Genomic DNA, 15,090 nt, shown 5'->3' on the forward strand with positions numbered 1-15,090 from the left:
GATCTGAAAAACCTCAACTACAGGGAAGTTTGGAATCAGATCTGGTATGTTTTCTGGTTATGGCCTGATGCTGTGCAAAATTGACTCAGCCTGCTCCTCTTGAATGTTTGGCAAGAGCTATTCAGCTAACTAAAAGAAACTTGAGAGAACTCCCAAAACACACATGCATGGTAGCACTCTAGTTCTGCTCACCTTCCCTTTGCACATGTTCTCTCAGGTTCTGGGGTTTCTGTTATTAAATCCTAGTGTAAAGTAGAATAATAGCACATGGCGCTTTTCATCTGAAGATCATAAAGGTGGAAAGCCATTATTATTTCCACTTTTCAAGTGAGGAAGCTGAGGCATGAATTACTTACACAAAATGTCTTTGCTTGCTAAAGGATGCTGCAGCAACAGAAAGAACAAAATAACGTCATGTTCTCAATTCTCCATTTTTTTTCCACCTAAGTAAAAACTCCTAGATGAAAGGTACAGTTCCTTGAACCTGCGTGAAAAGCTGTCAAATCTATTGCAAATCTAAAAGACTTGCCTTTTGCATGTGAGTTTGAGGTTATGACAGGAGAGTGATCAGGATGAGTTGATAACAGCAATAAATCCAGCCTATGGGGAAAATTTGTCTTTATGCAGGAACTGTGGACATTGTAGAAGAGCTTAGATATTACTGTGATGGAATACCAGCAAGACAGAGAAGCACACAGATAGCTAGATATAGATAGATAAGAGGAAGAATGGCTTTGAAAATACTGCTTGGAACATGAAAAGATTTAAAATGCCCTGAACTGGCACAGATCAGACACTTGGGCACAATGAAGTTGGTTTGTGGCCATACCATGCAAAGCATCAGGACAACAGGAAGAAACAGTAGAATCATCTAGTTTTGTTTGTTAAAGAGACTAAGGCCAAAACCCTGCCCTTACTTCAAGTAACCTCACATGGTGTGAGGACAGGGGAAGAGGGCCTATAACCCCCTGTCACTACAGGGCACGATGGCTAAAAGTGAAAGGTTGCAATGCACTCTTATGTGCTATTTAAGTTCCCCAGATCAGGAGGAGTATGCCTTTTCCTGCTGTTGCCTGCTAGCATATGCAGATCCTGTCAACGTATTCAGTAGCTGACTGACAAACAGCCTAGACAACCTCCCTACCCTGCAGACAGTGACCCTTTAGGGATGAATGATTTGGCATATTAGCTGAGGCCATCTCTTTGTACCCTAGAGATCATGTTCTGTTGGTTGCATAGGGAGACGGGGCTCCCTACATTTTCTTCCCTCACCTATAGAAAAGTGGGCAGTATTCTCTTAAGCAGGGGAAGAAAATCTGTACTGTCTGATTTGAATTTGTTTGCTGAAACTTGCCAATGCAGAGAACTGGGAAGGAGAATGATGCCCATGCCTGGGTTAATCAGCTTTCAGTACTCGCTATGTAAGAGGGTCCTGTCATCAAAAGCACTAATCAGCCAATGAAAATTGTTCTGGATAGGTTTTTATCCACTGTTTCACTGGCTGAAAGTGGTGTCACTCAGTATCTGCAGAATAATTGTGTGGGTGGAGATGAGAAGTAAGCCAGAGGCTAGCCCTGTCAGCTTGCTTGTGTAGTTTAATTAAACACATAGTAAAACAGTTGCTTTTTCTAATTTGCCTCAAAATTATTTTTATAAATTCTTTAGTACAATCACATCTCCCATTTCCTTAGGCCTTATCTAGACTACAGGGGAAAGGTTTTTTTTGGTCTGTGTTTTTGGTATATGACAAGGCCTTACTGGAGCTCAGAATATTATTACTTCCCTCCCACTTGCAACCACTTTCTTATTGAGATTCTGGCCAGTCCCATTGCCATCCTGATACCAGTTCTTAGCTGGGCCCCAGTCTATTCTTGTTGCTCTCCTGCTGTCTAATCTTTCTCTCTTTCCTCCCAGTGCCTTACTGGGGTTCTCATGGTCTTCTTCTTATCTACCTAGTTCTATTATTTCTGTGTGCCATCTGCCTGCAGTAGCTCTCTCTCTACCAAAAAGAAAAGGAGTACTTGTGGCACCTTAGAGACTACACAATTTATTTGAGCATAAGCTTTCGTGAGCTACAGCTCACTTCATCGGATGCCTTTTCTTTTTGCGAATACAGACTAACATGGCTGCTACTCTGAAATCTCTCTCTACCTTCTTTCATTCTCAGTGGGGCTGGCCCAGCCTTGCACCCACCTCCTCTTTCTTTAATTTGAATTTTCTGAGTGTATTGAATTGGATTTTTATCTGAGTAATTGCAAAGCACTTGAAGGGCTTTCCATCAGCAGTATATAAATAAAAATGGATCAGAATAGATTGGATTGCTGCTTCTACATCCGTTCCCATATTCTGTTTCTGACAGGTCCTGACACCCACACACGCTCCTTGCTCAGACTCAGCTAGGTCTTAATGCTTTCATTCTCAGTGTTGTATTGGCGGCAGGCTTTATATTCCTCACAACTTCCTCTTCTGACAGAAATTTTCACCTTGTTTTCTACCTCCTTGATTTAATGGTACACTTTAAATGCTAAACAACTTGATGATCTGGTCCCTTCATTAAGACTTCACATGGGCCAGCACTGTGCTCACTCTCCTTGTGAGCTCCCAAAATGTTATGTTGCTGCTAATTTGCTTTAGAATTCCAACCAGTTTGATATCACTCTCTACCTTAACCTGCAACAAGTGTTCATAACTTTGGATCCCACAGCAAATGAGCATAGCCAAGTGAATAATTTGCAATTGGTATTTTATCTAATGAATTTAGCATCCCCCCCAGTTGAATATGCATGAGCAGATCTTGTATGTATTTGTATGTGTATTTGTATTTGTATGTATTTAGTTTGAATTATGTGCCTATATTTTTGTGCTGTTTTTAACTCTATGTATCAATCACAAATAGTTCTGTGTGAGCATTCAATACTTGATATTTGCTATTCACATTGTGTTAAGTTGTAACTGATCAAATAAGTCCCCTGGCATTGTTTCTGACACTTGAGTGGATGGGCATGCATATACTTTTGGCCTGATGACTTGTACATGCACAATTAAATTTTGGGTTTGATTAATATTTTTGCACACCACTTTGAAGTTCACTTTCCATGAATATTTGTGCTAGTAAAGTTGTTTGCTTGGGTGTTTGCAGAAAGAGAACGCAAAAGAGGCATAAGCAGAACCAAGAACTGATTCAAAAAGTTCCAGCAAATAGTCACCATTTAAAACAACAACAACAGTATTTCATTGCCCAGTTCTTCAACTAAGCACTGGAGGGAGAACAAGTGCATGTGAGTCAGATGTTCACTGTTCCCCAAATCTGAGAAAGGCAGAAGCAGAAAGGCAGCTGGAAACAGAGGCAGAGGAGACAGTGGAACGTTTGTTTTGTGACCTTCCTTTAAGTCATATGTTCACTTCTCTTTTTGTGGGCCAGGATCAGGTCCAGGGGGAATGTGATCAGCTTCCCTTTCTTTATGATTATATCAGAGAAGGGAGGCCCTGAACTATGTTCTGTTGTAAGATGGGCTCAGGCTATGGCGGCGGTTGAGAACCTCTGTCATGCGACATGCGGCAGCAGTATCCCCAAAGCCAGTGTGATAGCTGCGCTGGGGCACGTTGGGGCTGGGGAGCAGGGAGCCAGGGCTTAAGGTGGTCTGAAAAAAGTGTGTCTGAGGGGGTTCCCATACGCTGGGAGCAGCAGCCCTGGGGACTTTAAGCACTGCATGGCGAAGTCTCCGCTTCCCCTCCAACCACTGGCACTATTGATTGTGTGGATCCAGGGCCACGGGGTCGGGCTGCGTGACACCGAGCCACCAATTCGTGTCCAAGTGACAGGCCCCTTCCCCAGCTGGGGGTCTGGCTGCGTGGGGGCGCGGGGGGCTCCCAGGGCTGGGCGAGGCCCGTGCACGGTGCCCGTTCTGCACTTGCTCCCGGCCGGCTGGGGCTTCAGGCCAGGCCTGGGGGAAAGGGGGGTGCGTGAGCTCTGGGACCCCTCTGCCCCGCTCCCCCCCCAGCGCTGCCAGGCCTGTGCAGAGACACTCGGGGCCCGGGTACGTCGTTTGCCTCCCGCCGCCCCCGTCACTTTATTGACACCGAAGGTTACAGGCGTTTTGGGGACCCCTAAGCCGGGCCCCAGGACAATCGCCCCCCTTTGTCCCCTTCCCCCCTGTCAGCCTCCTGGCTGCTGGTCCCAGCCCGGCCGGGCACTAGGACCTAACGGGAGTGGGGCAGAGTAGGGGCGGAAGTGGTGTTCAGCGGGAGCGGAAGTGACCCGTTGTAGGGGCGGAAGTGGGTGAGGGTCGGAGGGGCGCCGTTGTTGCCGTTGCGGCCGAGGTGTTTAGGGGGCGTGTCCCGCTCGCGGCAGGTGAGGGGTCAGAGCCACGGGGGCTGCCGCTAGATGGGTCCCCGGGGGGCTTGGGGGACCTCAGTGTCCAGGTCACCCCCGGACTGGCGTTTTTGGAGGCCGGGGGGGGGCGGGTCTCTGGGGCCGGGCGGGGGGGTGTCTCAGCAACTGCACCCGTGTTCACCTGATGTACCTGAAGCTTGTAGGGGGAGCCTGGGCTGGGAGGGAAGGGAATGGGGTCCGGGATGACCTCTCACTGGGACATATTGGTCGGACTTTTGAGTGTTGCCTGCAGTCCCACATCGCGCGCGCTCTCTCTCTCTCTCTGTGTTCTGTATGTGCCTTGCTGCGATGGTGCAGTTGTTGCTGGCGGGCATTGGGCACGTAATAGTAAAGTAAGGGGTTGTCGCAGCATTCTGGGGAAATGGCTTAATTATATAGTTACTATGAGTCACGAGTTGGAGCAACAAAAAATAGGTGCATATTTTACCTTTGGTGCATGGTAGATCTGCAGATTCTGGGTTTTATACAGCGATCAAAGGTAGAATGACAATTTTGTAAAAATAAAACTGCTAGTTATGGACATTACTAGTATATTCATCATTGCTCAGTGGCAAAGCTTGGATGATTGTATATATGCATGTGTACATATACTTTTACATTTATAATTTTGGGTCTGGTTCTATTCAATATCTTCATCAATGATTTAGATAACAGCATAGAGAGTACACTTACAAAGTTTGCGGACGATACCAAGCTGGGAGGGGTTGCAAGTGCTTTGGAGGTTAGGATTAAAATTCAGAATGATCTGGACAAACTGGAGAAATCGTCTGAAGTAAATAGGATGAAATTCAATAAGGACAAATGCAAAGTACTCCACTTAGGAAGGAACAGTCAGTTGCACACATACATAATGGGAAATGACTGCCTAGGAAGGAGTACTGCAGAAAGGGATCTGGGAGTCATAGTGGACCATAAGCTAAATATGAGTCAACAGTGTACCACACTGTTCTAAAAAAAGCAAACCTCATTCTGGGATGTATTAGCAGGAGTGTTGTAAGCAAGACATGAGAAGTAATTCTTCCGCTCTACTCTGCGCTGATTCAGCTGGAGTATTGTGTCCAGTTCTGGGTGCTACATTTCAGGAAAGATGTGGACAAATTGGAGAAAGTCTAAATAAGAGCAACAAAAATGATTAAAGGTCTAGAAAAAAATGACCTATAAGGGAAGATTGAAAAAATTGGTTTTGTTTCTTCTGGAAAAGAGAAGACTGAAAGGGGACATAACAGTTTTCAAGTACATAAAAGCTTGTTACAAGGAGGAGGGAGAAAAATTGTTCTTCTTAACCTCCAAGGGTAGGACAAGAAGCAACAGGCTTAAATTGCAGCAAGTGAGGTTTAGGTTGGACAATAGGAAAAACTTCTTAACTGTCAGGGTGGTTAAGCACTGGAATCAATTGCCTAGGAGGTTATGGAATCTTCATCATTGGGGATTTTTAAGAGCAGGTTAGACAAACACCTGTCAGGAATGGTCTAGATAATACTTAGTCCTACCATGAGTGCAGGGGACTGGACTAGATGACCTTTGAGGTCTCTTCCAGTCCTATGATTCTATGTATGCCAGGCACTCATGGGGCCGCTATTATTTTTTTGTTTATTGATTATTTGGTAATTTGGTAGTTATCAGACTTGTGCACACATTTTTGGTAATTTTTGGAAATATGATTAATGACTTCTGAGAGTTAGCATCACATTGCTATGAATGCTTACATCTCTGAGTTGCTTCAGGCTGTTGCAGATACAGGAAGGCAAGTTTACTTCAGTTTTGTATCTGTTAATGCTTGGTTTGCATTTTAAAGACTCTCTTCACAACCCTAGAAATTTACTTTAAAAGAGTTTGCATTCTGCAGAATCTGAATCAGTACCTCAAATGGACCTGATATTAGATACCACTGAATTAGAAGATTTTTGGCCTCTCCCCAGAATCATAGAATCATAGAATATCAGGGTGGGAAGGGACCTCAGGAGGTCATCTAGTCCAACCCCCTGCTCAAAGCAGGACCAATCCCCAATTAAATCATCCCAGCCAGGGCTTTGTCAAGCCTGACCTTAAAAACTTCTAAGGAAGGAGATTCTACCACCTCCCTAGGTAACGCATTCCAGTGTTTCACCACCCTCCTAGTGAAAAAGTTTTTCCTAATATCCAACCTAAACCTCCCCCACTGCAACTTGAGACCATTACTCCTTGTCCAGTCATCTTCTACCACTGAGAATAGTCTAGAACCATCCTCTTTGGAACCACCTCTCAGGTAGTTGAAAGCAGCTATCAAATCCCCCCTCATTCTTCTCTTCTTCAGACTAAACAATCCCAGTTCCCTCAGCCTCTCCTCATAAGTCATGTGTTCCAGACCCCTAATCATTTTTGTTGCCCTTCGCTGGACTCTCTCCAATTTATCCACATCCTTCTTGTAGTGTGGGGCCCAAAACTGGACACAGTACTCCAGATGAGGCCTCACCAATGTCGAATAGAGGGGAACGATCACGTCCCTCGATCTGCTCGCTATGCCCCTACTTATACATCCCAAAATGCCATTGGCCTTCTTGGCAACAAGGGCACACTGCTGACTCATATCCAGCTTCTCGTCCACTGTAACCCCTAGGTCCTTTTCCACAGAACTGCTGCCTAGCCATTCGGTCCCTAGTCTGTAGCTGTGCATTGGGTTCTTCTGTCCTAAGTGCAGGACCCTGCACTTATCCTTATTGAACCTCATCAGGTTTCTTTTGGCCCAATCCTCCAATTTGTCTAGGTCCCTCTGTATCCTATCTCTGCCCTCCAACGTATCTACCACTCCTCCCAGTTTAGTATCATCCGCAAATTTGCTAAGAGTGCAATCCACACCATCCTCCAGATCATTTATGAAGATATTGAACAAAACCGGCCCCAGGACCGACCCCTGGGGCACTCCACTTGACACCGGCTGCCAACTAGACATGGAGCCATTGATCACTACCCGTTGAGCCCGACAATCTAGCCAACTTTCTACCCACCTTATAGTACATTCATCCAGCCCATACTTCTTTAACTTGCTGACAAGAATACTGTGGGAGACCGTGTCAAAAGCTTTGCTAAAGTCAAGAAACAATACATCCACTGCTTTCCCTTCATCCACAGAATCAGTAATCTCATCATAGAAGGCGATTAGATTAGTCAGGCATGACCTTCCCTTGGTGAATCCATGCTGACTGTTCCTGATCACTTTACTCTCGTGTAAGTGCTTCAGGATTGATTCCCTGAGGACCTGCTCCATGATTTTTCCGGGGACTGAGGTGAGGCTGACTGGCCTGTAGTTCCCAGGATCCTCCTTCTTCCCTTTTTTAAAGATTGGCACTACATTAGCCTTTTTCCAGTCATCCGGGACTTCCCCCGTTCGCCACGAGTTTTCAAAGATAATGGCCAATGGCTCTGCAATCACATCCGCCAATTCCTTTAGCACTCTCGGATGCAACTCGTCTGGCCCCATGGACTTGTGCACGTCCAGCTTTTCTAAATAGTCCCTAACCACCTCTTTCTCCACAGAGGGCTGGCCATCTACTCCCCATGTTGCGATGCCCAGCGCAGCAGTCTGGGAGCTGTCCTTGTTAGTGAAGACAGAGGCAAAAAAAGCATTGAGCACATTAGCTTTTTCCACATCCTCTGTCACTAGGCAGCACCATCCCATTCACAGAAATAAAGCTTACTTGTGGAAGGAGGCAAGGCTTAAAGTGGACTGAATCACTTTGGAGTCACAGAACTATTAAAAAAAAGTATCTGAGTCAGGTCTGAGGCAAGTAAATAGCTGCTGACAGGACATTGTAAGTGTATTAAAGAACCACTCTGAGATTTAAAAATATGTTGCAAACAAATGCAATTGTTCCTAGTAATGACAGATCTGTGACCAATTTAAGCCTTAGAAAGAGGGGCTTGATAACATATGAGTTTCATACTGATGTATAATAGTATCTGTTTTGATGGGATGACAGGTTTGGAACAGGCTTTGTTCCGGCCCTTATTCTGATCTCCACAGCTGTGGACTGTATTGTTCAAACCCTGCAGTGGAAGCAATGCAGTTCTATAAGGCTTTGAACTGCAGTTTGTATATGGGACATGGAGAATGTCTAAAGAATCCCTGAATGAGGAAAGCTGCTGTGTAATCATGATGATGTAGTTTGTGTACACATAGGAAAGCCCCTGCTTTAGTTACTCCGTACTGATGGAGAAAGAATTGCTGCCATTTGAAATACGTAGTGAGGAATACTCTACAAGCAAAGGCTGCAGTGTGTGTGTCGGGGGGGAGGGAGATAGCTTGTGAAACTGGTTCAGTCATCATTACCCAGGACATCAGCTGATTGTTTGTAGTAAAGTTGTGATGAATAATCTTCTCAAAAAATTATTCATCTGAATATCAAGTAGTTGCTGTTGAACCAGCAACTAATGCAAAGAAAGCCACCTGCTTGTGGAAGACTCATATTTCAGCAGTGCATTAGAATCCATTTGTTAATGTTCCAGAGAGAGCTCTGTTTTTTAAAAGTACAAAATTTTGGATTTAAATTGTACATTGGTATGCTTAAAGTAATATTACTAACCAGTGACTAAAATAGATGCTTCTCTTGCACTGTGGAGATGCAATTATTTGTCAAATAAATTCATGGGTAATGTTTTCAAAATAAACACATGCTATTGTGATAAATGCATTCATTCTAATAAAATTCTTCTGTGTTGAAAATAAAGAATGAGTCAGCCAACAGTAATACTGTTGCAGTGGCATTACATTTACCTGTGTATACTGAGAGAGGCTGCTGACAGGCATAATAACTGCTCTGTAAAAGGTTGTTATTGAGGCCACATCAGCAGTGGTGGGCACATATATTTACTTTAATACTGAGTGAAAAACTTAGCCCCATTGTAAAATCACATCATGAAATGTTGAACTGATCAGTGATTGAGCCATGGTCTTTCCTGCCAAAAAGAGGTGACTGTCATCTCTCGAAGAGCATTGCAGATATGCTTCCACCACTAGAAGCGGGGGCCTCACCCTATGGAAAAGTACGTTTTTTCCAGGTCTTGACAAATAAATGGACACAAATCAGATGTCAAGAATTATAACATTCAGAAACCAGTTGGAGAACACTTCAGTCTCTCTGGTCACTCGATTTCTGATCTCAAAGTGAGTATCCTTCAACAAAAAAACTTCGAAAACAGACTCCAATGAGAGACTGCTGAATTGGAATTAATTTGCAAATTGGATACAATTAATTTAGTCTTGAATAGAGACTGGGAGTGGTTAAGTCATTATACTAAGTGAAACTATTTCCCCTTGTTTATTCCCCCCCCCCCCCCCCACGTTCTTGGTAACTCCTGGAAATGTGCTGGAAATGACCCACCTTGATTATCACTTCAAAAGGTTTTCTCTCCCCCCACCCCACTCTCCTGCTGGTAATAGCTCATCTTAAGTGATCACTCTCCTTACAATGTATATTTTTTCATGGTCTGTGTGTATATATAAAATCTGCTCACTGTACTTTCCACTTTATGCATCCGATGAAGTGAGCTGTAGCTCATGAAAACTTATGCTCAAATAAATTGGTTAGTCTCTAAGGTGCCACAAGTACTCCTTTTTGCGAATACAGACTAACACGGCTGCTACTCTGAAACCTAAAGGTGAAAGGCTCCCTGTCTATTGCCAATTTTCTGAGGCATCCAGTCTTCCTAGAGTACTGAGTTTACTGTGAACAGAACAGATACCACTTCCTCTGCCTGATGCAAGGTCTGGAAGCAAACTTACTTTGATGTCTCCCTTGGGAAATTTTCTGCATTTCAGTCTTCCTTGTTCTGCTGTTTTGCCACTCCCCTCTTTCTGCTCTGGTTAGGCTGTCATGATTTGGGAAGGATGTGTGGGGGTTCCTTGATGTGTTTGTTTAATTATATTTGGTTGATGAACTTGTCTCATTTAGAAAGTGGAAAGAGCTAAAATGGCAACATTATTAAATCTATGTGTTCCCTGGGACTGCTCTGTCAAGACAGAAATGCCCACCCCACCAATCTGTCAGTGCTTCCATCTTAAATGTGGTGCTTTTCTTATTTATTTGTATTATCATAACATCTAGGAATCCCAGGCATGGACCAGAACACCAAACACAAAACAAAACAGTCCCTGCCCCAAAGAGCTTGTAGTCTAAGATGATACAACAGATGTGTACAGACAAAGGGGGAGCACAAGGAAACAATGAGATGCTATTTGGTAGTGTGACAGGCAGTGGTCTTAGTACACCAGTAGCCTAGCTGTTGTTAATCTTTTTTTGTAGGCCTCATGACAAAGGAGAGTTTTAAGAAGGTATTTAAAGAAGGATAATGGCTGAGTTTTGAGGATGTTTATGGGGAGCTCCTCCCAAGCCTGTGGAGGCAGCATGGGAGAAAGCATAAAGGTGCATGTTAGATTTTCAAACAAGCGGGTAATGGAGGCTGGAATCATGGAGAAGTTGGAAGTGGAAGCTGATCTTTTGCTACTGAATGAGATGTGATAGGGTGGGTGGGGATAGGTCATGAAGGGTCTTGAAAGTGGAGACAAATAGCTTATGTATGACATGATAGAGAAGAGGGAGCCAAGGAAGGGAGTGATGTGCTCAAAGTGGCATGACAAAGAGGGGGTGACATGCTCAATTCCCTAGCCCAACACTTTGATCTTTTGCAGCAGCATTCTGAATGGATATCAATGGGCCAAGATTGCATTTGTCAAGGCCAGAGAGGAGGATGTTGCACTAACCGAGACATGAGATGATGAGAGCTGACCACAACTTTGTACGGTCTACAGATCTATGTAAGGTCTATAGATAAGAGAGAGTGCTGGTGGATACTTATCTTTAAAGATCTCTCACTTGTTCCACCAAAAGAATCAGGTAACGGTAATGCCAGTGGCACTAGCTGAACAGACTGAGGGCTCTGTCACTAGGGTAGGAGGGGGTCAGGGACTGAAAATGAGAAGTTTATAGTGTTGGCCATTGAATGGTGACTCTGAAGCTTGTTCTACATTGGTGCCACATCCTCCCTCCAAACCCTGTTTTCCCCACGAGTGACCTCTTTTCACTGCAGATCCCTATAGCCTTGTGCTCATACAATTACCTGGTTGGTACTTCTACATGGAAGTGGTGTTGTCACTGTAGTGCGCTCCCTGACTCACCATCTCTGCTGAATTAGGGTCATAAATACTTCTCAGGAATGGCAATAATCCTTTGTTCTACACACCTTGTTAAATCCCCTCCATGCCCTTGTACTCCAGACTGCACTGCATGTTGACTGTCTGTGAGGCTTGTACATGGCATTCTTGGGGATGATTTTTTTTTTTTAACTCTGCTTTCTTGTCTTGTATCATCTGCTGCTACTTCTGCAGCATCTCCTCTTGAATGACACACACTTAGCAGACCACTCCATGAGGCTGATCACAGGATCTTGTGATATCACTGGAATTTCCTCAGGCTTGTTTTCCTGCTGTATCCCAGAATCCTTTGTTTCTTCCTTGTCCTGTGCCTGGCAGTTTCCTATTTCAAAGCCTGTTGCCTGCACTAATTTGTTTCTGTTGGCTTCTTATTTCCTCTGATTGATTGTTTTGGCTCTTTTGTGTTACTTTACATTTGTCGACCAATTTCCCTAGTCACATCAAATCTGTTCTGCTCTACTGCTGCTCCAAAGCCTTTGGCAGAACGACAGATATGGTCTGCTCTCTGTCTTGCTGCTTCCAAGCATAACCAATCTGAGCTCTTATATAAGAACAGAAAATAAAGGAAGTCTGTTTCTTAGCATGTTGGGCCCTGTTTACTTGTGCTCTTCCTCAATCTACCATCACAGATACAGTTCTTTCTACAGTTGCAAGTGTCTTGACATCACTTAAGGATCAATTTAAATGATGTGGGGAAAATAAGTCATGGGAGAAGAGACTGACTTCAGGGCAGGAGGATCAGCCCTTTACACACTCTGTCTCTGTGAGATGTTTGGGGAGGGACTGCAGGTATTCAGTGGGAAGTACTGGGAGCTCTTTCGCTCGAAACATTTTAATATTTGACTGGATGAAACAATTCTTCCCTGGCCTCCTGGGAGATAATAAGATGGAACCTAATAATAAAAGGCTGTTACATCCCTAACTCCTGACTCGAGAGCATTCCTGCCAGACAAAAGGTGTGCTCCTTATGTGTGGAACCCAACTTTCCCACAGGACATTGTGTCGCCCTGGATTTGAGGGGTGTATATACTCCTGAATGTGATCAAGCTAATTGCCAACCATATTATGTGCATTCAGCCGCCATGAAGTAATGAAATAGAACACCGCTTAATGAAGGTTTAATTTGGAGACAGGCTTTCAGAAGCAAGGTGATATCTAGCTGGCAGTTTCTGCTAATCAGAATGGAAGGAGGGGACAAACACGTAAGCAACTGAGTCTGAAAACCTTGGTGGTTGGAAAACCTTGTCTAGACGCCTCTAATATTAAATTTATTGAAAGTTAGAAAAGTCATCCAGTAGGGGTCATTATGACCTATGTGTTTTGTAGAAGCTAGTTATAAAAGATTAGCTAATAGAGTGTACTTTGGAGCAGTCCTCTGAAGCCATCTTGAGAGAGTTTTTTCCTGACACCCTTTCTCCCCTGTGGGTAAGCAACTGGCCACTGCCAACCTGCTGTTAATTACTCAGTGCCGTTCCAGATGTTAGGTAAATATCCGGGCTGTTCTAAACCTATTGCTTATGTTTGTGTGTGCTTAAATCTAATATACTGCAGTTTTAGACAAGAGCATGCTTACTTGCATTACTCCTTGATCAGACAGAGAAGTGCTGTGTTTCAGTTGATTTATTCCTTACACCACCTGGAGTGAAATAGTTAAGTTGCCCCTGTTGGGGGTTCTGAAAACCCAGGGTAACAATTGGTCTGACTGGTGTTCCATATTGTTTAAAATTCAAGTAGAGCATTCACTTTTTTTAAAAATAGGGTTCTTCTTTGCTGGTTATTTCTATTTCTTTTGCTATAAAAAGCTTTGATGGGGCAACAAGGCTTGTGGATGAGGAGGGGGAAGCAGTAGATGTGCTATACCTTGACTTCAGTAAGGCTTTTGATACTGTCTCAGATGACCCTCTCATAAGGAAACTAGGGAAATATAGCCTAGATGAATCTACTATAACATGGGTAAACCACTGGTTGTAGAACTGTACTTAGAATAGTTATCAACGGTTCACAATCCAGCTGAAAGGGTATATTGAATGGAGTCTTGCAGGGATCTTTCCTGGGTCCGATTCTATTCAATGTCTTCATAAATGATTTGGATAATGGCATAGAGAATACACTTATCATCCACAAACTTTATACCAAGCTGGGAGGGGTTGCAAGTGCTTTAGAGGGCAGAATTGGAATTCGAAATGATCTGGACAAACTGGAGCAATGGTCTGAAATAAACAGGATGAAATTCAATAAGGAATAATGCAAAGTACTCCTCTTGGGAAGGAAAAAATCAATTGCACAAATACAAAATGACTACCTAGGAAGGAGTACTGCACAAAACGATGTGGGGGTCATAGTGGATCACAAACTAAATGAGTCAACAGTGTAATACTGTTGCAAAAAAAAAACAAACGTCATTCTGGGATGTATTAGCAGGAGTGCTTTAAGCAAGACACGAGAGGTAATTCATCCACTCTACTCAGCACTGATAAGGCCTCAACTAGAACATTGTGCCTGGTTCTGGTCATCCCACTTCAGGAAAGATGTGGACAAACTGGAGAAAGTCCAGAGAGAGCAACAAAATTGATTAAAGATTTAGAAAACATGACTTAGGAGGGAAGATTGCAAAAATTGTGTTTGTTTTGTCTGGAAACAAAAGTCTCGGGGACATAAGTCTTCAAGTACATAAACGATTGGTACAAAGAGGAGGGTGATAGCGTTCCCCATAACCACTGAGGACAGGACAAGAAGCAATGGGCTTAAATTGAAGCCAGGGAGATTTAGGTTGGACATTAAGAAAAAACTTCCTAACTGTAAAGGTGGCTAAGCACTGGAACAAATTACCTAGGGAGGCTGTGGAATCACCATCATTGGAGGTCTTTAAGAACTGTTTAGGCAACACCTGTCCGGGATGGTCTAGATAATAGGTGCAGGGGACTGAACTAGATGACCTGTTGAAGTCCCTTCCAGTCCTGCATTTCTATCCATGAGAAAAACATTCTGTAAATTAGAGAACTATTTCCAGCTCATGCCTGCCCAGGGGCGAGGACTTTAAACTGGAGAGCTTTCATGATGGTGTAGAATAGCAATTTCTAGGCCACTGGACTGGCTTAAATTGGAACTTTAACAGTAGCTGCTACAGTGTACCTGTCAGAAGTACAGGAATAGGTGTCCTGACTTTCCCACAGTACTTTGGGGTTGGAAATTTGTGAACTGTGATAGTGATGATGGAGTCCTGGTGCTTTATGAATATGCTCTCTCAAACGTTGTCTTGCTAAAGAGGGAGAGAGACTTAATATTTAACCAATTTTAATTGGCCAAATTTAAAAATGTTGTTTAAAATTCAAAACTTGGAGGGGGGGTGGGGAAGGAACAATTTTGACAATCTGGGAAATCCCTCCCTCCCATTTTTTTACTCCAACCAAGTTTCCTTATATATATGAGGCTTGGTTCTGGGTGGGCCTTATGCCCCTTACCCTGTCAAACCTGGAATATTATGTCAGCGCTGGGTTGTTACAGCTTTGGT

The 15,090-nt window shown here is 43.7% G+C and overlaps 1 protein-coding gene across 3 annotated transcripts in view; it reads left to right on the plus strand.

The window, feature by feature from the left end:
* Nucleotides 1-15,090, plus strand: part of WASHC1 (WASH complex subunit 1) — a 99,639-nt gene that overhangs the window by 20,628 nt on the left and 63,921 nt on the right. The window contains exon 1 of one of the 3 annotated variants that reach the window (XM_074939216.1): nucleotides 4,262-4,351. The exons of 1 other annotated variant lie outside the window; for it this stretch is intronic. Coding sequence is in view for 1 of the 2 variants with exons in the window: in XM_074939207.1 (XP_074795308.1) it covers nucleotides 13,057-13,063 (7 nt within the window). In the remaining variant the exon portion in view is untranslated. Of the gene's footprint in view, nucleotides 1-4,261; nucleotides 4,352-12,943; nucleotides 13,064-15,090 lie in introns of those variants that run through there. One more of the 3 variants, XM_074939207.1, reaches the window with a different exon arrangement.

This window comes from Natator depressus, chromosome 1 (assembly GCF_965152275.1).
Source record: "Natator depressus isolate rNatDep1 chromosome 1, rNatDep2.hap1, whole genome shotgun sequence".
NCBI classification, from domain to species: Eukaryota; Metazoa; Chordata; order Testudines; family Cheloniidae; genus Natator; species Natator depressus.